General features: G+C 47.9%; 1 protein-coding gene across 1 annotated transcript; it reads left to right on the forward strand.

Annotated features, from left to right (window-relative positions):
* Nucleotides 1-54: 54 nt before the first annotated feature.
* Nucleotides 55-3,210, forward strand: MOCS3 (molybdenum cofactor synthesis 3). The gene has a single exon (XM_033186737.1). It carries the CDS (start codon nt 237-239, stop codon nt 1,617-1,619), a length of 1,383 nt encoding a protein of 460 aa, XP_033042628.1. The 5' UTR covers nt 55-236; the 3' UTR covers nt 1,620-3,210.
* The last annotated feature ends 20,158 nt before the right edge of the window (nt 3,211-23,368 follow it).

The following is a 23,368-nucleotide window of genomic DNA, read 5'->3' on the forward strand; positions in this document are numbered from 1 at the left end:
CGGGGGATGATCTGTGTGATTGAGCGCTAGTTCTTCTAGAGCCATTGTATGGTTCAATTACAAATATTCAGGACGTATACATCTTTAAAGTTTAATCTGAAGATTTCTTCAGGAAGTAAATATCTATTAATCACCTTTTCCCAAGCTCCATAAAGTTTTTTAGTTTATCCCAGTCGCTAGGAAACAGAAGCCGGAAGTGGAAATGCCTTTCAGGACACCTTCCGGAAGAGGTCGCCATGGCTTCCCGGGAGGAGGTACTCGCCTTACAGGCTGAAGTTTCCCAACGTGAGGAGGAATTGAATTCCCTGAAGCAGAAACTGGCGTCGGCCCTTTTGGCGGAGCAGGAACCGCGGCCAGGACGGCTGGTTCCGGTGTCGCCGCTGCCGCCGAAGGCCGCTCTTTCCCGAGATGAGATTCTGCGCTATAGCCGGCAGCTAGTGCTGCCGGAGCTGGGCGTGCACGGACAGCTGCGCCTGGCAACCGCGTCCGTGCTAGTCGTGGGCTGCGGTGGGCTTGGCTGTCCACTGGCGCAGTATTTGGCGGCGGCTGGCGTGGGTCGCCTTGGCCTTGTGGACTATGACGTGGTAGAGATGAGCAACCTCGCCCGCCAAGTGCTGCATGGAGAGGCATTGGCTGGCCAGGCCAAGGCCTTTTCGGCCGCCGCCTCGCTGCGCCGCCTCAATTCGGCAGTGGAATGCGTGCCGTACACTCAGGCCCTTACGCCAGCCACTGCCCTAGACCTGGTCCGCCGATATGATGTGGTGGCCGACTGTTCGGACAACGTGCCCACTCGCTACCTGATTAATGACGCATGTGTGCTGGCGGGTCGGCCCCTCGTGTCTGCCAGTGCCTTGCGCTTCGAGGGCCAAATCACAGTCTACCATTATGACGGTGGGCCTTGCTATCGCTGCATATTCCCCCAGCCACCCCCAGCGGAGACAGTGACCAACTGCGCGGACGGCGGGGTGCTTGGTGTCGTAACTGGGGTCCTGGGCTGCCTACAGGCCTTGGAAGTGCTGAAAATCGCTGCGGGTCTGGGCCCCTCTTACAGTGGCAGTCTGTTGCTTTTTGATGCCCTGCGAGGGCATTTCCGCTGTATTCGGCTGCGGAGCCGCAGGCTTGACTGTGCAGTTTGCGGGGAACGGCCCACTGTGACTGATCTGCTGGACTATGAAGCCTTCTGTGGCTCCTCAGCCACTGATAAATGCCGCTCCCTGCAATTACTGAGCCCAGAGGAGCGTATTTCTGTCACCGACTATAAGCGACTTCTGGATTCTGGGGCATCCCACCTGTTGCTGGACGTCAGGCCTCAGGTGGAGGTGGACATTTGTCGTTTGCCTCATGCCCTACACATCCCTCTGAAACATTTGGAACGCAGGGATGCGGAGAGCCTGAAACTCTTAAAAGAAGCAATCTGGGAAGGGAAGCAGGGCACACAGGAAGAGGCTGCTGTCCCCATTTATGTGATTTGCAAACTGGGAAATGACTCACAGAAAGCCGTGAAGGTCCTCCAGTCCTTAGCAGCAGCTCAAGAGTTAGACACTTTAACAGTTCGGGATGTTGTGGGGGGCCTCATGGCCTGGGCTGCCAAAATCGATGGAACATTTCCGCAGTACTAAGGTGACCGTTATAGTCTGATGGGAAAGATGTGGATTGCCGTAATGCCTCGAAGATACATTTATTTGAATTTTTCAATAATATGCATAGGAGCTGGGGATTCTACAGTATCTGTGAATACATGGACTCCTTTTTTATAAGGAGTTTTAAAAATTGTTTTGTATTGGATGACTTATTAATGGTTTATACTGTTTCTGAGAACTATCATTTTTTTTTCCAGCACACGGAGGGTGTCTTGTACATGTGAGATGTAACGTGACAGGAATTTGTATTTTAAACTGCAGATCATTTAGCTGTCCTTATTTTCCACCTCCCCCATCAAAGTGCTTTCTAAATCATTTTCACAGATTATATATTTAGGATCTGTTTACTGTTTAGTTAAGAAATTCTTGGATCTTATTAATATTTCAGATGATAGAATACATCCTACAGAAATACATATTTAAAATGTAAATTGTTTTAATTATTCAGAAAGGGGGTCCTTTTATTTGGCATTTTGAATTAGTATCAAAATGAGATTTTTTTTTTTTTGAGACAGAGTCTCGCTCTATTGCCCAGGCTGGAGTGCAGTGGTGCGATCTCAGCTCACTGCAACCTCTGCCTCCCAGGTTCAAGCGATTCTCCTGCCTCAGCCTCCTGAGTAGCTGGGATTACAGGCGCACGCCACCACGCCTGGCTGATTTTTGTATTTTTAGTACAGAGGGGTTTCACCAGGTTTGTCAGGCTGGTCTCGAACTCCTGATCTCGTGATCCGCCTGCCTTGGCTTCCCAAAGTGCTGGGATTACAGGCGTGAACCACCACGCCCACCCTAGATCTTTAAAGTTTACCAAAATAAAGGAAACCACTTTTGTAGTCTGTCAGTGCCTCTTATAAATTGCTACTGTTTTCTTAAAGTTAGTTTCATGGTCCACCTTATGTTGCACACATATAGCATTGTGTAAATTGCATACTATGGTTTGACTTGCTTTGGAATCTTTAAGTCGAAGTCCCAACCCTTTGCCTCTCCCCCTTTAATTTGCCTTTTCTCTTTTGATTTAATCTTTTTTATTCCACCATTTTATACTAATGTAAAATTTGTTTTTGTGTTTGTTTACTTAACATTTTCATAAAATAGTAGGTAGTCTCCCCAACTTCCAATATAGACAACAACATTATAAGTAAAAATTTGATTTGTGAGTGCCTATCAGTGGCCAGTTGAACTGATAGCCTGTCAAAAGGGGGCCTGTTCCTTCACTACTTGCTGCGTGCAGACTCATAATCATCAGTGGGTGCTGTTGTTTGTAAAGAATGGCAGAAATTACAGCTATAACTACAAAATCTTTGTATCTCTGTTAACCTTTTTTTTTTTAAAGCTTAAATGCATCATAGGCCAGAAAAACCCTCTGCAGACCAGATTTACTTAGCAGTTTGCAATTTCTGCTATAGAATCTTGTGTTGTTATCAGAGGGTGGTATTTAACAAATTCAAAATTAGTGATCACTTTTTAACTGTGAAACATTGTAACTCATTCTTTGAACAGGTGTACCTCAAGTATGGTATGCCCTTCTCTTCCAAAGATGAAGCAGGCCTCTTATGACTGTTCCTCCCAACAAGTTATGGAAGTAAATGACTGAGACCTGGAGTGGAGAACAAAGATGGCTGGCCTGTGTTTTTCATCTCCTTCCAGTGACAGCTGATTCTGATACATATCAGGAAACAAATAGCGAGACACAGAAATGATTTCATGTTCTAAAGATTGATGTCCTAAAGTTATAGACAGTTGTGGTTCCTATAAACCTGGTTGTCACTGGGGACAGGCAAGAGCTCACTGGCTAAGTGGGAAAAGGATTTACTGAAGTGATAGGAGGTACTTTGAGAATTTTGGGGACAGATTCAAGCCTATACTTCTAGGAATGATGCCTGAAATCATGCACAAAACTGGCCTTAGGAGAACAGTGTCTTTGTTGTACTGCTCTATAAAGTACCGAAGGAAACTGCCACTACAGTCTCACCAGTTTCACTTGACGTGGCCCCCCTGCTGTCCCAGAAAGCCCAACACTTCAGCCACAGTCCGTATGTCGAGAAGCAGAGTCACTACATTATTTTCTGAGTGAAACCTTATGACGGTGTCTGGTAGGCAGAGTCTAATTACATGCCTACATCTTAGCTGCAAGAGAGGCTGGGAATTTGTGTTTTTATATCTACAATAGGAAGACAGAACTCCTGATGTGGGATTTTCCCAAATAGTGAAATATTTTTCAAAAGATGGGCTGTTAAGAATATGACAACTGGCTGGGCGCGGTGGCTCAAGCCTGTAATCCCAGCACTTTGGGAGGCCGAGACGGGCGGATCACAAGGTCAGGAGATCGAGACCATCCTGGCTAACATGGTGAAACCCCGTCTCTACTAAAAAAAAAATACAAAAAACTAGCCGGGTGAGGTGGTGGGCGCCTGTAGTCCCAGCTACTCGGGAGGCTGAGGCAGGAGAATGGCGTGAACCCGGGAGGCAGAGCTTGCAGTGAGCTGAGATCCGGCCACTGCACTCCAGCCCGGGCGACAGCGAGACTCCGTCTCAAAAAAAAAAAAAAAAATACAAAAAATTAGCTGGACATGGTGGCGGGCGCCTATAGTCCCAGCTACTCGGGAGGCTGAGGCAGGAGAATGGCATGAACCCAGGAGGCAGAACTTGCAGTGAGCTGAGATCCGGCCACTGCACTCCAGCCTGGGCGACAGAGCGAGACTCCGTCTCAAAAAAAAAAAAAAAAAAAATATGACAACTACCCAGTACACAACCTGGGTATATTTCAGTTTTTTGTTTTTTGTTTTTTTTTTTTTTGAGACAAAGTCTCGCTCTATCCCTCAGGCCTGAGTGCAGTGTCACAATCTTGGCTCGCTGAAGCCTCCACCTCCCGTGTTCAAGCGATTCTCATGCCTCAGCCTCCCGAGTAGCTGGGATTACAGGCACCTGCCACCACACCTAGCTAATTTTTCTATTTTTAGTAGAGATGGGGTTTCGCCATGTTGGCCTGGCCGGTCTTGAACTCCTGACCTCAGGTGATCTGTGCACCTTAGCCTCCCAAAGTGCTGGGATTACAGTCGTGAGTCACTGCGCCTGGCATATGTTAGTATTTGAAATTTGGTTTTCTCTGGGGATTGTAGCTAGGTTTTTATGGTGAGATAGGATTTGAACGCAATTTTTTTTTTTGAGACAAAGTCTTGCTTCGTCGCCCAAGCTGGAGTGTAGTGCTGTGATCACAGCTCACTGCAGCCTCAACCTCCTGGGTTCAAGTGATCCTCCCACTTCTGCCTCTCAAGTAGCTTGGATTACAGGTGTGTGCCACCATGCCTAGCCATTTGTTAATTTAAAATTTTTTGTAGCTGTGGGGGTCTCAGTATGTTGCCGAGGCAGATCTCAAACTCCTGAGCTCGAGCAGCCCTCCTACCTCAGCCTCCCAAAGTGTTTGGGATTACCGGTGTGAGGCACCATGCCCAGCCTGAACTTGATTTTTTTTTTTTCTTTTTCATAACAAACATCAGATGCCTTCAGTGTACTTGTTGTTCTAGGTTCTGGAATAAAAATGAGCAAAAGGTTTCCTGTTGTAGGGAAGTTCATATTTAAATGGAGATAAATCAAGTAAATTACTGATAAGTGCCATAAAAGAAATGAAACGGTGACATGTTAGGGTGGGGGAGGGGATATGTTTTGAATAGCTTAATTATGGAAGGCGTCAGAGATGACATTAAACCCAAAACCTGAAAGGTGAGAGAGAGCCAGTTACAAAAGATCTGAAGAAGCGATTCTATACTGGGAGAAAAATAACTGTAAAGACCCCAAGGCAAATAAACTTGGAGTGTTCCATTCAAGAAACTGCAGAGGCAAGTTGGGTTGCGAACAATTAGGGAGAGTGGGACAGGGTGAGGTTTGAGAAGCAGGGAACATCATAAACATTGTAGACCATAATAGTTTGGTTTTTATTCTAAATACAATAATGCTAATATTTTGAGCGTGTACTGTGTTATTTGGGATTCGAATCCAGATGCTCTGGGTGAAGAGCCCATTCCCTAAGTGTCATCCTTTACTGACTCTAAGCAAAACTTGGTAATTGCTTCATATGTGTTCATGCCCTGCCAGGGCGTAGAAAGCAATCTATGTTCTGACAATCACAGAAGTGTATTCCAGGTACAATAGAAATGTACTCTGAGACATTTGGTATGCCTCCTTCTTTCTAGATGTGGAACTCCAGAGTGAAATCTTGGAGAATCCTCTGTGTGACACTGGTGTATTACACAGGCAGTGTTCCGAGGTGGGTGGATCACCTGAGGTCAGGAGTTCGAGACCAGCCTGGCCAACATGGAGAAACCCCATTTCTACTAAAAATACAAAATTAGCCGAATGTGGTGGTGCACGCCTGTAGTCCCAGCTACTCAGGAGGCTGAGGCAGGAGAATCAGTTGAACCTGGGAGGCGGAGGTTGCAGTGAGCCTAGATTGTGCCATTGCCCTCCAGCCTGGGCAACAAGAGTGAAATTCCACCTCAAACAAGCAAACAAAAAGCAAGCCCAGAATTTGGGTGAAAAATAGGATAGTTTATTATGAAGTACCGTGGATTGACACTGACTCTGGTTTCCAATCTTTAGTTCAATTATTCACAATTTAAAAAACAGCAAGTTGTGAGTTATCTAGGTGTTTTGTTTCTGCTGCTTTTTTTTTTTTTTTTTTTGGTGACAGAGTCTCTCTCTCTCTCTCCCAGGCTGGAGTGCATTGGTGTGATCTTGGCTCACTGCAGCCTCAGCTTAGGACTATTTAATTAATCAACAGCTGCTATTTATTTTATCCTCATGCCCGTTGCTCTGTAGAGAAACGTCTGCCCATGTCTGTCGGCTTGACAACCCTGACCTTGCACAGAGGCCCAAGTTTCCCATTTATTTGCTTCTGTTCTATCAGAACTAGAACCTGAGTGCTTATTATAAGTAGAGGACATGCAATGGGGAAGTCATTTCGGTCATGCCAAGGAAACACAACGGGTTCATTTAAGAAATATTTAGCGCTCATTACCAATGGTCAGGTACTGATGCCCGGCACAGAGGGACACAACCACGAACAAGACAGACTGGGCATCTGTCCACACAACCTTACATCCTAGTAGAAGAGAAAGAGGACAGATAACCAGTTATACAATCACAGATTGTGATTTGCAAGAAGGAATAATGACTGGGGGCTGGGATGGTAGCCAGAGAAGACCGCTGGCAAGGGGCCATTTCAGCCAAGAAGCTTGAAGGAGATGGCAGGAGCCACGAGAGGAGCTGGGAAGAGCATTCAGGCAAGGGGAACAGCAAGTACAAGGGTTCTGAGACTGGAAAGAGCATCTCGAGTTGGAAGACACATAGAAGCCAGCTAAGGCCAGAGCACAATGAATGGGAAGAGGGAGGCCGGGGCCAGATGGTGCAAAGCATCATGGGCTATGGTGAGGAGTCTGGATCTTATTCTAAGGATCATGGAAACCCATGGGAGGTTTTAAGAAGGAGGATGTGGCCAGGCACGATGGCTCACACCTGTAATCCTAGTACTTTGGGAGGCCGAGGTGGGTGGATCACCTGCGGTCAAGAGTTTGGGACCAGCCTGGCTGACATGGTGAAACTCCGTCTCTACTAAAAATACAAAAATTAGCCGGGCAGTAGTGGTGCATGCCTGTAATCCCAGCTACTCAGGAGGCTGAGGCAGGAGAATTGCTTGAATCCCAGCTACTCAGGAGGCTGAGGGGGGCAGAGGTTGCAGTGAGCCGAGATCGCACCACTTCACTCCAGCCTGGTCAAAAGATCAAAACTCCATCTCAAAAACAAAAAAAACAAAAAAAGAGGAGAATGTGCTGGGACCCTGTTTCTATATTACCAAGATTCTTACAGCCCCTCTGTGAAAAAGGGAGATTATGGGGCAAGGACAAAGGCAGGGGATCAGTTAGGCACAGATGAAAAGTGATGGCACCTAAGTATGTCAGTTTCCTATTGCTGCCATAACAAGTTACCACAAACGAAGTGGCTTGACACAGGTTTATCCTGTTACCATCCTGGAAGTCAGAAGTCCTAAAATCAAGGTGTGGTCAGGGCTGCTTTTCTTCTGGAGGCTCTGGGAGAGGATTCGTTCCTGGCCTTTTCCAGCTTCTAGAGGCTGCCTGCCTTCATCGGCTCTTGACCCTTCCTCCATCATCGAAGCCAATGGTATGTCAATTTCAACCCCTAACTGCCTTGTGATGCCCTCAGTCCAACTCTCCCTCACAAACTCTGTCATTCTCCTGTCTCCCTCTTCTTTTTTTTTCTTTCTTCTTGAATTAAGCAAGTAATTCAAGGTTCCTGAAATTTGGAACCATTATAAAAAATCTTTAATTGAAGAAATTATATGTAGAAAGACGCACAAATCCTGGCTGGCTGTGGTGACTCACACCTGTAATCCCAGCACTTTGGGAGGCCAAGATGAGGGGATCACTTGAGCCCAGGAGTTTGTGACCAGCCTGAGCAACATACTGAGACCCGGCCTCTATTTTTAAAAAAGAAAGATACACAAATTCTAAATGTACTGCTTGATAAATTTTCATAACTTGAACACACTTTTGTCACCATCTCCCTCCCAGACCAAGAAACATAATGATAGGGGAACGCAGAACCTTCCTCATGCTCTTTCCCATCCCCCACCCCATCCCCCGGGAAGCCCTACAAACTGTGAACCTACAGAAGAAAGCCGTGAAAGGAAATAAGCTTGTTCTTAGAAATTTTAGTGTCAGTTTTCAAGATGCAGCCCCAATCAAACATTTTTTTCCCCTTCATTATTTAGTTTGAAATTTGAGTCCCCACTGTAAATGGTTTTACTATAAATGGCATTTTCCTGCTGTTAGAGATACTTGCCTAGCTGACCTTAGCTCCCCTGGCTATGAGAATTGCATCTTGGTAGACTGATTTTCAGATGGGAGGACAAGCTAAATTGGCCAGAATTAATGCAAAGTGAAAGGCTGCCTTGAATGAGCCGAGCTCAGAAATTCAGTGTTAAGGCTCTCACCCGGTCTTATCTTATTACATCTGGGGATTTCTGCTCGGCCCAGCTGACATGGCATATGGAGAGCTGAAGGAGAGACCCACAGACCACACAGGGGACACTTGCCATTTGACACGCTTGAGGAGTTTGGAAGAATGTTCCTGCAGCCTTAGCTGATGAATAGAGCAGCTTATGCCAGTGGACCGAGGTGATTCTTTCCTTCTGTTTCTCAGCCAGGGGTAGCTGCAGGGCCTAAATTGAACTTCTCCATCACTCCCTGCCTTCCTGAAATATTTTTGAGCACCCTCCCTTCACCAGCACCTGGAAGACAGCACTGTGAATAAGGTAGACACATTCTTCGCTCTTCCAAAGCCCCCATCCTTGCTTTGAAATGAGGAGAGTAGCGTTAAAAAATGAGGTATACAGTGAGAACTAGCTAGATAATTTGTAGGTTCCCTGTTCAAAAACTATTAATAATTTCATTGCCAGCCAATAAATTGTCACGCAATTGAAAATGATATGCCACAACACTCATTTATTGTCTTACAGTTCTGGAAGTCAGAAGTCCTAAAATTAAGGTGTCATCAAGGCTGCTTTAATAAAATTAGATATGCACCAAAAACAACCAAACAAAAAGAATATCACAACAACAGCAGAGCATTCAACCAAGCACAAGGCCCTCTGAGCACGGGGCCCTGTGACTGCATACGCCATGCACTCATGCAGCTGACCTTGAACACAATAATATAGTGTGGGGCACTCCACCATGTCTGGAGACGTTTTGATTGTCACAACTGGGGTGGGGGAGGGGAGGTGCTACTGGCATCCAGCAGGGAGAGGCCAGGGATGCTGCTAAACAGCCTACAATGTCCAGGACAGCCCCCACCACAAAGAATTATCTGGACCCCCAACGTCAATTGTGTTGAGGTTGAGATATTCTTCTTTTGTCAATGACAGTTTCCATGTAGGCCAGAAAGAAATAAAGAATTCTGAGGGTTTTACGAAAGCATACATACTGCCAGGGGACTTTCTTTGTCTGGGGAAGGCCTCTTGGAGAAAAGGACCTTTGAGCTGAGACGTGAAGAATGTGAGCGAATTAGCCAAGCCACAAAAAGGGAAAGGAGGTAGCAGATGTTGGGGTTTTCGAGGGCCACCGCTTCGCATCCGTTTCTTTCATACTGAGGGTTCAGAACCAAGTGAGAAAGATGCTTGAGTTAGGAAGACAACGATGAAAATTCTACCTTTATGAGTAAGAAAGCTATTAGGTTGGTGCAAAAGTATTGTGGTTTTGTCATTAAAAGTAATGGCAAAAACATGGGCCAGGTGTGGTAGCGCATGCCTGGAATCCCAGCACTTTGGGAGGCCAAAGCGGGTGGATCACTTGAGGCCAGGAGTTCAAGACCTGCCTAGCCAACATGATGAAACCCTGTCTCTACTAAAAATACAAAAATTAGCTGGGGCGTGGTGGTGCACGCCTATAATCCCAGATACTCAGGAGGTTGAAGCACGAGAATCTCTTCAACCCAGGAGGCGGAGGTTGCAGTGAGCTGAGATGGCACCACTGCATTCTGGCTTAGGTGACAGAGTGAGACTCTGTGTCAAAAACAAACAAAACAAAACAAAAAAAACAAGTAATGGAAAGAACCACGATTACTTTTGCACCAACCTAATATTTGGGGACTATGCTTAGGTATGGCCAGTCTTGCTAACATGCTGTCCCACCCTTTCCCACACACATACTGTCCCAGCCTGCAGGACCACCAGAGGGACAGAGCTGCCCGGCTGCTCAGCAGACAACCCCCCACCCCCAGGCCGATCTTAAAATGAGGAAAGAGGCAAGGCAGAGCACACATGCCCAGTTCCTTCAAACTCACCAGCTGGCCAAATAGTCGTCCTTCCTAGATGGGCGTGAGAAGGTGGAGCAAGGCAGAGAGACGCCAGGACTTACTCTGGGGCAGCGCTCTCCACTCTACCTCAGCTGCAGAGCAAAATGGCTTGGGCGCTTTTTTTTTTTTGAGATGGAGTTTTACTTTTGTCGCCCAGGCTGGAATGCAGTAATGCAGTCTGGACTGACTGCAACCTCCACCTCCCGGGTTCAAGCAATTCTCCTGCCTCAGCCTCCCAAGTAGCTGGGATTACAGGCCTGCGCCACCATCCTCGGCTAATTTTTGTCTTTTTAGAGACGGGGCTTCACCATGTTGGCCAGGCTGGTCTCAAACTCCTGACCTCTGGTGATCCACCCGCCTCAGCCTGCTGAGATTACAGGCATGAGCCACCATGCCCCGCCACTTGGGGGCGCTTTGAATAGTACTGTTGCTCAGGCAGCATTCCAGCCCAATGAAGCCAGAATCTCAGGGGTCAAACATTGGTATTTAAAAATTTATTTATTTGTTTTTTATTCTTTGAGACACTGTCTCCCTTCGTTGCCCATGCTAGAGTGCAGTGGCACAATCATAGCTCATTGCAACCTCGACCTCCTGGGTTCAAGCAGTTCTCCCACAGCAGCCTCCCGAGTAGCTGAGACTACAGGCACCTCCTACCATGCTCAGCTAATTTAAAAAAATTGTTTTTTGTAGAGATGAGGTCTCACTATACTGCCCAAGCTGGTCTCGAACTCCTAGGCTCAAGCCACCCTCCTGCCTTGGCCTCCCAAAGTAGTGGGATAACAGGTATGAGCCACTGTGCCTGGTCACATTGGTATTTTTTTTTTCTAAAGAGTCCCCCCTCCCAAGGTTGTCAGATAAACTGCAGAATGCCCAGTTAAATGTGCATGTCAGATAAACAACACCTTTTTTTTTTTCTTGATGCAAGTATGTCCCAAAACTTGCATGGGAGATACTTATATTAAAAATGTATTTGCTGTTTACCTGAAATGCACATTTTACTGGGTGTCTTATATTTATTGCTGCTAAATCAGGTGGCCCCATGATTCCAGATGAGCCCAGTGTGCAGCCATATTGGAGTTGAGTGCTGCTGTTTTAATGGAAGTGCCTCTGAGCAAACAGGAAGAATGGGAAATAGGTGTCCTCCTTCTACACTCTCCCTTCCAGCTTTGGTTCTCTTGACCCATTAGGTATAGCTATTAGGCCTATGGACACCCAAGGGTGGCTTGCCTCCATGGGGCAATAGTGGTCTCTGAAGCCATTCCTGGCCTTGCCTTCTTGAACTCCAATACCAGTCAGTGCTCCTTGCGGAACCTCCTAGACGGAGTGGCCCAGCAGTGGGCTTGGAAAGGCATGCTTATTCATTCAACCCAAAGGCTGCTCTTCACTGACAATTAATTCCCTATTTCTTTCTCATCTCAAATTATGTGCAGCTTTGTTGTCCAGTGTGACTCATCAGAGGTTTAGTAATGAGATTAAATATACTCTCATAATAAAAACCAGCAGTATATTTCATATTTGAATATAAAGTCTTCATTATATTCCCTGGGACAAATTAACATCCAGATTCCTTGTAACTGAAGGTACAATTGAAATCCAAAGGAATTAAAGGCTGAACTAAAATCCCCTTGCCCCCCCTTTTTTTTTTGAGACAGAGTTCTGCTCTTCTTGCCCAGGCTGGAGTGCAATGGCGTGATCTCAGCTCACTGCAAGCTCTGCCCCCTGGGTTCAAGCGATTCTCCTACCTCAGCCTCCCAAGTGTTGGGATTACAGGCATGTGCCACCACGACTGGCTTATTTTTTTTTTGTATTTTTAGTAGAGACGGGGTTTCACCATGTTGGGAGGCTGGTCTCGAACTCCTGACCTCACGTGATCTGCCCGCCTCGGCCTCCCGAAGTGCTGGGATTACAGGCGTGAGCCACCATACCCGGCCCCCCTTACCCTTATGAGCTGTAAGACCAATACAATTAGAGTCCAAATTCATCTTCCCTAATTTCTTGTCTGTTCAGTCTTAGCCATGTGGAGTCTCATTATGATGCCAGATAGAGGATCCTTCAGTAGCTGCAACCTGAGCTGTTTACCCTAAACAGGTATGATTCCTTTAGGATCTCAAAGGCCGAAGGAGTCTCCAGGAGCCTTCTTAAAGGCTGACAGATCATGCAAGGAGGAAATAGCAGCCCCAGCCCAGTACCCATGGCTTTTTCTAAATAAGCCAGTTTCAGCCCTGAGCAGACCCTGTTCCCCAAACACAGGCAAAATGATACACCCACCACCCACCTCCTGGTATAATCTAGGCCCGTGTTATTATTGCTAAAGATAAAAGCAGAAAATAATACTGGTTCCAGCTTCATCAGGATGCAAGGCAGCCTGTGTTGCGTGTCTACACATCCACAATCCATGAATGTAAATCCGGTTGGAACAGGGGTCAGGATGCTTGTTCTGTAAAGGGCCAGAAAAAAAATACTTTCAACTTTGCGAGCCATCTGATCTCTGCTGCAGCGACACAACTCAATGGCTACACTGTGAAAATGGCCATAGACGACACTTAGACAAACGGGCATGGCTGTGTTCCAATAAAACTTTATTTTAAAAAATGGGTGGTGGCCTGTAATTGCCTGACCCCTGAATTGGGAGAAATCTCCCACAAACAGGTTACTTTTTCAATTGTTATAATTTCTTGGCTGGGCACGGTGGCTCACGCCTGTAATCCCAGCACTTTGGGAGGCTGAGGTGGGCAAATCACGAGGTCAAGAGATCGAGACCATCCTGGCTAACACGGTGAAACCCCGTCTCTACTAAAAATGCAAAAAATTAGCCGGGTATGGTGGCGGGTGCCTGTAGTCCCAGCTGCTCTGGAGGCTGAGGCAGGAGAATGATGTGAACCCAGGAGGCAGAGCTTGCAGTGAGCCGAGATCACACCACTGCACTGCAGCCTGGGCAACAGAGTGAGACCCCGTCTGAAAAAAATAAATAAAATAAATAAATAAATAAATAAATTTCTTTAGAGACAGGGTCTCATTCTGTCTTGCAGGTTGGAGTACAATGGCATAATCACAGCTCGCTGCAGCCTCAACCTCCCAGGCTCAACCTCCTGCCTCAACCTCCTGCCTCAGCCTCCTGAGTAGCTGGGACCACAGGCTTGTGTCACCACACTCGACTAATTTTTGTAGTTTTTGTAGAGATGGGCTTTTGCCATGTTGCTCAGACTTGTCTTGAACTCTTGAGCTCAAGTGATCTGCTCGCCTTGGCCTTCTTTAAGTGCTAGGATTACAGACACGAGCCACTGTGCCTGGCCCATCAGACCCGCTTCTGAACCAGGCTTCGACTCAGTCTGTGGTTCCTCTTTGATTTGTCTTATCTTTACTGAACCTATCATTAGAGCTGGGATTGCATAAGGTTTTCAAGCCTGTTCTCTTTGGACACAGGCAAGTCCTGTGTCTTCATCTGAAAAATTGTCTCTTGGAAATCATCCAATAATAATTTTGATATTTTACTGTGATATTCTCCTCTCCAGTCAGAACCAAGCTAGCTCCAGGGGACAGTTCTCTTCTGGCTCTTTATTTGGGCTCTCTCTCTCTGCAGCTTTTAGAGTTTTCCATATCTTGCCTCCATCTTCAGAGGCTGCTCCAGTCTGTCAAGATCTGACCTTTTCTCCTCTGGTAGATTTCTCTGGGTCCCAGTAGCAGTCAGATGTTCTCCCTTTTTCAGATAACTCTGTAGGAGCCAAGAGACCTGGGTGTAGTCTGTTGTCCTTTAAGATTTTGGTCTTTTGGCTCTTATTTACCTCTTCATATTGGTCCAGCTATCTTCTAAGATGTTGATATTTTTCCTAGGGAAAGATCTTAATTCATCTTTGGCTTAATGAGCCTTTCTACTGCCCTTCTTTTATTTATTTATTTATTTATTTATTTATTTATTTATTCTCACCCACACAAGGGCATGGGCAATTGTAAATCATCTTAAAATTCTGACTGCCACATAATTTTACCCATAAATATTTCTAAAACATAAGGATTTTTTGTTCTTTTGAGATGCAATTTCACTCTTTTTGCCCAGGTTGGAGTGCAGTGGTGCAGTCTCAGCTCACTGCAACCTCCGCCTCCCAGGTTCAGGTGATTCTCCTGCTTCAGCCTCCCGAGTAACTGGGATTACAGGCGTCTGGCACCACGCCAGGCTAATTTTTTGTATTTTTAGTAGAGACGGAGTTTCACCATGTTGGCCACGCTGGTCTTGAACTCCTGAACTCAGGTGATTTGCTCACCTTGGCCTCCCAAAGTGCTGGGATTACAGGGATGAGCCACTGCACCTGGCCAGGATTTTTTTTAAAAAAAGCAACTATCTATGGGTGCCATGGCTTACATCTATAATCCCAGCACATTAGGAAGCTGAGGTGGGAGGACTGCTTGAGCCCAGGAGTTGGAGACTAGCATGGGCAACACAGCAAGATCCTCCCCCTACAAAAATTTTTTAAAATTAACTGAGCATGGTGGTGCACACCTGTGGTCCCAGTTACTTTGGAGGCTGAGGCAGGAGAATTTCTTGAGTCCAGGACGCCAAGGCTGCAATGAGCCATGATCACACCACTGCATTCCACACTGGGCTACAGAGCAAGACTCTGTTAAAAAAAAAAGCAACTGTCACAATACAATTCCTGCACCCACCTTAAAAATGAAGAATAATACTTACTATTTTTTCAGACAGCTTCTCCCTCTGTTTCTCACTCTGGAGTGCAGTGGTGTGAACACGGCTCACTGCAACCTCAATCTCTCCAGCCAACCTCACCAGCTCAAGAGATCCTCCTGCCTCAGCCTGCTAAGTAGCTGGTACATGCCATCATGCCTGGCTAATTTTTGTATTTCTCATAGAGAAGGGGTCTTGCCATGTTCCCCAGGCTGATCTCAGACGCCTGGGCTAAAGTAGTCCTCCCACCTTGGCCTCCCAAAGTGCTGGAATTACAGGTGTGAGCCACTGAGCCTGGCCTACAATAATTCTTTAATGACACTAAATATCCTGTCAGTGCTCGAATTTCCAATTGGCTCCATATTAGGATTAAAAAAACCCAAAAAACCCTTGTTTGTTTGAATGAGTATTTAAAGTCCACACATTCCAATTGATTGATACATCTTCTGTATATCTTTATTTTTTAAACTTTTTTTGTCTTTTATGTATCTTTTAATCTCTAGACTTTCCCTTCCATTTTTTCTTTTCCCTTGACAGTATGTTTGTTGAAGAAATGTGGCTGTTTGTCCTGTAGTGTTTCCCACAGTCTGGATTTTGCAGCTCCATTGTGTAGCTTAACATGTTCTTCTGTCCTCTGTATTTCCTATAAACTGATAATTAGATCTAGCAGCAGGATCACATTCAGGACTGAGTTTTTTTTCTTAAGACAGCATCTTGCTCTGTCATCCAGGCTGGAGCCTCTAACTCCTGGCTTAAATGATCTTCCTGCCTCAGCCTCCCTCAATCTTATATTCATAATTTTGTAATCTTTTTCCCAGAGAGGGTCTTTGCAGTATTAAGCTTCAGGGTCCTCAAGCCTGGATCTACCTGTCTCTAGCCTTTTTTTTTTTTTTTTTCTTTTTATTTGAACCGGAGTTTTGCTCTTGCCTCCCAGGCTGGAGTGCAATAGCCCAATCTCTGCTTACTGCAACTTCCACCTCCCAGGTTTAAGTGATTCTTCTGCCTCAGCCTCCCAAGTAGCTGGGATTACAAGTGCCCGCCACCATGTCTGGCTAATTTGTGTATTTTTAGTAGAGACAGGGTTTCACCGTGGTGATCAGGCTGGTCTTGAACGTCTGGCTTCAGGTGATCCACCCATCTTGGTTTCCCAAAGTGCTGGAATTACAGGTGTGGGCCACTGTGCCCACCCCGTAGCCTTTCAACGAATTCCCTCCACAGCCTTAATTCCAGCAACATCTTGACCTATGACATTGCTGCCCCAATTCCACTGCCTGCACACTGCACCCTGCCCATTACAATCCCTGATCCCACCGCCTACACGCTGCACCCCACCCATTACAATCCCCCATCCCACCGCCTGCACACTGCACCCCACCCATTACAATCCCTGATCCCACTGCCTGCACCCTGCACCCTGCCCAATACAATCCCCAATCCCACCACCTGCACACTGCACCCTGCCCATTCCCATTACAATCCCCGATCCCACCACCTGCACACTAGACTTTCCCTTCCCATTGTAATTCCCTGCCCATTACAATCCCTGATCCCACCACCTGCCCATTACAATCCCCCACCCCACCACCTGCACACTGCACCCTGCCCATTCCCATTACAATCCCCAATCCCACCGCCTGCACACTGCACCCTGCCAATTACAATCCCCGATCCCACCACCTGCACATTGCACCCTGCCCATTACAATCCCTGATCTGACCACCTGCACACTGCACCCTGCCCATTCCCATTACAATCCCCAATCCCACCTCCTGCACACTGCACCCTGCCCATTCCCATTACAATCCCTGATCCCACTTCCTGCACACTGCACCCTGTTCATGTTTTCACTCTCCTCTATTCCAGCTGAGATTTCATCACCCACCACTGGAATCCCTTCCTTGCTCACTCTGTGCCCTTGTTTCTCGGCAAAACCCCAGACTTGATGAAACCCAACTTCCCAGTCTATTCCTGCACCTGAGCAGCTCAGCACAGCAGGAGAAATAACACCAGTTGACTGTGTTGCTGTTCAGTCAAGTGGGCCTGTGGGCTGCCCCCCGCCCCGGAGCACCTGCTTGAGAATGAAGCTGAGAGCAGGGCAGAGTGGAGCCCATCCTGGCAGCCACTCTTTCCCAGCTGGTCTAACTATGGACCCAGGATGGGTTCTCACTGGGCAAACTGTAGCGAGCAGGGCTGGGGTATTCTGATTGGCCAGGCCTCAGCCACATGCCCACCCCTGGATCTGGACTGGGGATTGGGTAAATGGGGTCAGCACGATCCAGTCCTATGGCCTGCAAGTTGGGGAGAGGGGGTTCTTGTTTTAAAATGTAGGCTTTATTATTATTTAGAAATGAGGAGACCGGCCGGGTGCGGTGGCTCAAGCCTGTAATCCCAGCACTTTGGGAGGCCGAGATGGGCGGATCGCGAGGTCAGGAGATCGAGACCATCCTGGCTAACACGGTGAAACCCCGTCTCTACTAAAAAAAAAAATACAAAAAAACTAGCCGGGTGTGGTGGCGGGCGCCTGTAGTCCCAGCTACTTGGGAGGCTGAGGCAGGAGAATGGCGTAAACCCGGGAGGCAGAGCTTGCAGTGAGCTGAGATCTGGCCACTGCACTCCAGCCTGGGTGACAGAGCGAGACTCCGTCTCAAAAAAAAAAAAAAAAAAAAGAGACCAACAGACCAACAGATCAGGAGATGCCTGTTACTCAAAATATTGTGGCCAAGGTGGGAAGATTGCTTGAAACCAGGAGTTCGAGAGCAGCCTGGACAATATAGCAAGACCCTGCCTCTTAAAAAAATCAGCCAAGCGTGGTGGTGCACACCTGGAGTCCAAGATACTCGGGAGGCCGAGGTAGGAGGATCACTTAAGCCTGGGAGGTTGAGGCTGCAGTGAGCTGTGATTGCACCACTGCACTGCACTCCAGCCTGGGCAACAAAGTGAGACCCTGTCTCCAAAAAAAAAAAAAAGAAAGAAAGAAAAGAGTGTTGTATACACAGATCCCAAGAGGATGGGGCATGATACACCATGGAGAAGTCACACCTGGAAGTATCATGGTTGGTCAGGAGGCAGAGGTTTCCAGGGAAAAACAGGCAGAAAGCTTCCTGCTGTGGTTGTGGGAAGGAATAGATGACACAGGGTAGGCAGGCTTAGGATCAGCTCATCTGAATAATTTCAATGAGCTCTGGGGGTGTTGGGTTGCTCCCTCGTTGTCTGGTGGCTCGGGGTGTTAGTGACCTTAGGGCAGGCGGACAGTGCTAGGAGTGTGACAGCCCAGTAGAGGAGGTGCTTTGGGTGTGGGCTCTGGATTGGTTGGTTTGTATTTGAAATACATGCTCACAGTCCAATTGTGTACTATCTCTAGGAACTGGCTAATCATGGGAGGGAATGTCCTTTCTGGGTCAGCAAGGTCCCAAGATGTCAAAGCAGCAAAAATACATAATAAAAAGACATGATTAACATAGTTCTCCACACTAAAATCCAGGTTGTATGTGCAGAAGAAGTCAAGGCAGACTCTGCGCAGCTGGAAACAAAAGATGTCCCCATACAGAAATGCAATTCTAGAGGCTTCTGGCCCCAAGGGAGGACTCTGCTAACTTTGCCCATATTTATCTTCACACTCCCAGAAGGACCATCTTTCTTTGTCCCTGGGATTTGTGGCATCCACACACCTCCTGGTCAGTCCCATCTTGGAACCTCTGACGATATGTCCAGGTCCCCTCTGGGCTTCTCTGCCCCAGGTCACTGGGTCTGAGGAGCCACATCTGCTGCCACCCATTCATTCCACATCACTGTCGGGAAAAGTGACAGTTGACAGGGATTGCAGTTCTCACTTCCCCTGGCACCAGGCCCTCTTGTTTTTATTTAAAACTGTCCAGAAACGGTTCCTGCTGTCGCTAGGAGCGGGGGCTAATCTGAACAATGTAAGATGCTTGTCTTCAGGCTTTAACGGGACCGTTAGTCACCTTTGAGGGCGGGCGCTGTACGATGTGAGAGACGTCCGTTCAAGGCAGCTGCCATTGAGACTGTTTCTGCCGAGAGGAGACTGTCAGGCTTTGAGACACTCTGGGCTGTTTAAGGGACTTTGCCCTTTTTGTTCCCAACTCCTTATTGATTGGGATCCTTCCCAAGGGCATTCATTAGAAGCTGCGGAGTAGAAGACGCCTCCTTTCTGGTTTTGTGGTTTAATGGCACCAGAAGTGGGAGCTGATTAAGCAAGGAGGTTTTGTGCTTGTCCCGACTCTGTGCGGGGAGGGAGGGCTCCCTGCGCTACCTTCTCCAGCAATGCTCTTGTCCTTGGGGCACATTCTTTTCTCTTCTCTAGCAGTTTTTTAAATCTCTTCTTTCATTCCAGCATGAGTTTCTGCACACCCATTTAAAATTTTTCCCTTTCTGCTTGCAGACCACTTGAGCAGTTTCCCCTGGTGCTGGGCTGATGTTTGGGTTTCTGTGAATAATCATTTTGGGATCATCTTGATCTTTTTTTTTTTTTTTGAGACGGAGTCTCGCTCTGTCACCCAAGCTGGAGTGCACTGGCCAGATCTCAGCTCACTGCAAGCTCCGCCTCCCGGGTTCACGCCATTCTCCTGCCTCAGCCTCCCCGAGTAGGTGGGACTACAGGCGCCCGCCACCTCGCCCTGCTATTTTTTTGTATTTTTTAGTAGAGACAGGGTTTCACGGTGTTAGCCAGGATGGTCTCGATCTCCTGACCTGGTGATCTGCCCGCCTCGGCCTCCCAAAGTGCTGGGATTACAGGCTTGAGCCACCGCGCCCGGCCGGGATCATCTTGATCTTTACGAGTCCAAAGAATTTTGGTTTGACATGTTAAACTTCCCCTGAGCCCACCTTCCCAAACCCACTTTTCCTACGGCCATCCCCTGCTCCGAAAGTGGCACCTCCCTCCTCTCAGGTGCCGAGGCCACAAATCTTGGAATTGTTCTTGACCCCTCTCTTTCTTTTTTTTTTCTTTTCTTTTTCCTCCTCTCCTCTTCCTCCTTCTCCTCTTTCTCCCCTCCTCCTCCTTTTCCTCCTCCTCCTCTTCCTCCTTCCCCTTTTCCTCTCCTCCTCCTCCTTTTCTCTTCTTTCTTCTTCTTCTTCTTTCTTCTTCTTCTTCTTTTCTTCTTTTTTCTTTCTTCTTTCTTCTTCTTCTTCTTCTTCCTTCTTCTTCCTTCTTCCTTCTTCTTTCTTCTTCCATACTCTCGCTTTGTTGCCCAGGCTGGTGTGCAGTACTGTGATCTCAGCTCACTGCAACCTCTGTCTCACAGGTTCAAGCAATTCTCCTGTCTCAGCCTCCTGAGTAGCCGGGATTACAGGCACCCACCACCACACCTGGCTAATTTTTTTATTTTTGGTAGAGACAGGGTTTCACTATGTTGGCCAGGCTGGTCTTGAACTCCTGTGATCCACCCACCTCAGCCTCCTAAAGTGCTGGGATTACAGGCACGAGCCACTGCTCCTGGCCCCTCTCTTTTTTCTTTTTTTTTTTTTTTTTGAGGCGGAGTCTCGCTCTGTCGCCCGGACTGGAGTGCGGTGGCCAGATCTCAGCTCACTGCAAGCTCCGCCTCCTGGGTTTCCGCCATTCTCCTGCCTCAGCCTCCCAAGTAGCTGGGACTACAGGCGCCCGCCACCTCGCCCGGCTAGTTTTTGTATTTTTAGTAGAGACGGGGTTTCACCATATAGCCAGGATGGTCTCGATCTCCTGACCTCGTGATCCACCCGTCTCGGCCTCCCAAAGTGCTGGGATTACAGGCTTGAGCCACCGCGCCCGGCCCCTCTCTTTTTTCTTATTCCCACATTCCATTTGTCATCAACACCCTATGTGCTCTACCTTCAAAACATGCAGAATCTTCCTGCTTCTCATCACCTACCTGGTCCACATACCATCCCCTCTCAGCTGAACTGTTAAAGTCACCTCCTCTCCGGTCTCTTGTTCCCAGAGGGAACGTATTAACACCTCAGGGGTGTCTTTTTACACCTGTGCTCAAAACGCCCCCCTTCTGGCCTGCTGCAGTGGTACATGCCTGTGACTCCCGCTTGAGGCCAGGAATTTGAGACCAGCCTGAGCAACATAGCGAGACCCCATCTCTACACACATACATATACACACACACACAGACACACCACACGATAACCTAGGCATGGTGGTGCATGCCTGTGGCTTCAGCCACTCAGGAGGCTGACGCCAGAGGATTGCTTGAGCCCAGGAGTTGGAGGCTGCCGTGATCGCTGAGCATGTCACTGCACTCTGCCTGAAAAACAGAGCAAGGCCTTGTCTCTAGAAAAAAATCAAACAGGAAACCAGCCTACGCTGGCTGTCATCTCACTCAGGGTAAAAGTCACATTGCCCAGAGGACTCCAATCTGCCCTCTTCCTCTCCAGCCTCACCACCCTGCTTGCCCTGCCCCTATCACGCTGTCTTATGTCTGTGCCTCCAACACATCAGGCGTGGTCCTCAGGGCCTTTACATGGGCTGTTCCTTCCACTTTGCCCAAATGTCGCTTTCTCAGGGAGACCTTTCTTCATTACTTAAATCACATATTTATTTATTTTATTTTTTTTTATGATTAAATTTGAGACGGGGCTCACTGTGTTGGCCAAGTTGGTCTTGAACTCCTGACCTCAAGCAATTCTCTCGCCTCGGCCTCCCACAGTGCTAGGATTACAAGCGTGAGCCACTGTGCCAGGCCAACTTAAATAATTTAAAATCAAAACATACCAATTACAATTGCATCTCCTCTCAGGCTTCCCCGCTTTGTTTCTCTCCATGGCTTCATCACCATCTGACATACTATATGCTTTCCTTGTTTATTTGTGGAATGATTGATTGAATCACTCTGGCAACCATCTTACGGTCTGAATAGAGTTTGGAATATTTGATGACTCTTAAAAAAAAAACCCTGTGTGATGTGTCTGAGTCCTTGAGTATGCCTAGAAGCACATCTAGAATAGGCCCCTCCTTTGTCTCCAGCTCTCAGAGGCAGTAAAAATTCACTTGCCAATTTAGTGGCTAAAGGAATGAGTAACCCGTTCCTCTTCCCTGTGAGTGAAACGTTCCACTTATATTGTGTCTACACATTCTTTGCAAATGTCAGTCGGAATGAATGAATCACGGGCTCAGGGATTGCACCATATGCAGCTGACCCGATGACTAAATCTCGCCTGCGTGACGTCACCAGAGTCAGTGATGTGGGAGGGTTCATAGGCCAGCGACAACCCCCTCAAATAGGAAAATTTACTTCACTGGGGGATGACCTACCCTACTCAGAGGCCATGCTGAACTTGGGCTGTGTGGCACAGGTCAAGGGCAAGACCTTTGGAGACACTTCTGTCTGTCCTTAAGCAAGTCACTCCACTTTTCTGAGTTCCCTTGTGTGCAAAGTGAGGCTAGTGTTCATCTCTTCAACACACGTTTGCGGAACAATGTGGGCTGGCGATGTGGAGCGAGCTGAGCAGGAGTGGCACCTGTTTCCTGGGAGCTCACAGCTGGTGGGAGCAATAGACGAGACTTGGGGAAAGACAGACAGCAATTGCACTGCTGGGACTGGCGTGAAGGAAATGAGACAGGACAGTGGCATGGGGAGGTGGGGGCTGACACCAGCAGGACCCTCGAGGGAGATGGGAGCAGGTGCAGACCTGCGGGTGGGAGCAAGTCCTGAGGGGTCTGGGTGGAGACAGCCCAGGTGGAGGCACCGGCGAAGGCAAAGGCTCCGAGGTGGGACAGAGCTCTGTGTGTTTGAGGAAGAGGCAAGGCGAGTGTGGCTGGAGTCAGGGAGGGAGAGAGAGGGGACAGGCTAAAGTCAGGGCTAGAGGACGCAGGGCCAGGCCACTGTGAGAAGTGTGGGCTGTGTTCTGCGGACTTCCCGAGGACTGGGCGGTGTGGTGTGTAAAGCCCAGGGGTCCAGCCAAGGAGACTCCTTCCTTCTGTTGCGACTGGGCCAGCAGGGCTCCGCAGGACACCCCTGCGGGAGCAGGAGAGCCTCCTCGGAGGGGTTTCCCCTGTGGCTTCCTGAAGCCTGCAGACGTTCCTAGGAGAAAACCAGCCTGTGGCAGGACTGTGCAGGGCTGGGAAACCGGAGAGGGATCACAGGGTGGGCACAGTGGGGGCTGACCAAGTTTGAGTCGCCTTCCAGCTTTGAGCACTTCCTTAACTATTGAACAGCGGCGGCAAGGTGGGTGGGCTCACCGGTGA

Source organism: Trachypithecus francoisi, unplaced genomic scaffold (genome assembly GCF_009764315.1).
Source record: "Trachypithecus francoisi isolate TF-2019V2 unplaced genomic scaffold, Tfra_2.0 Lachesis_group21, whole genome shotgun sequence".
NCBI classification, from domain to species: domain Eukaryota; kingdom Metazoa; phylum Chordata; class Mammalia; order Primates; family Cercopithecidae; genus Trachypithecus; species Trachypithecus francoisi.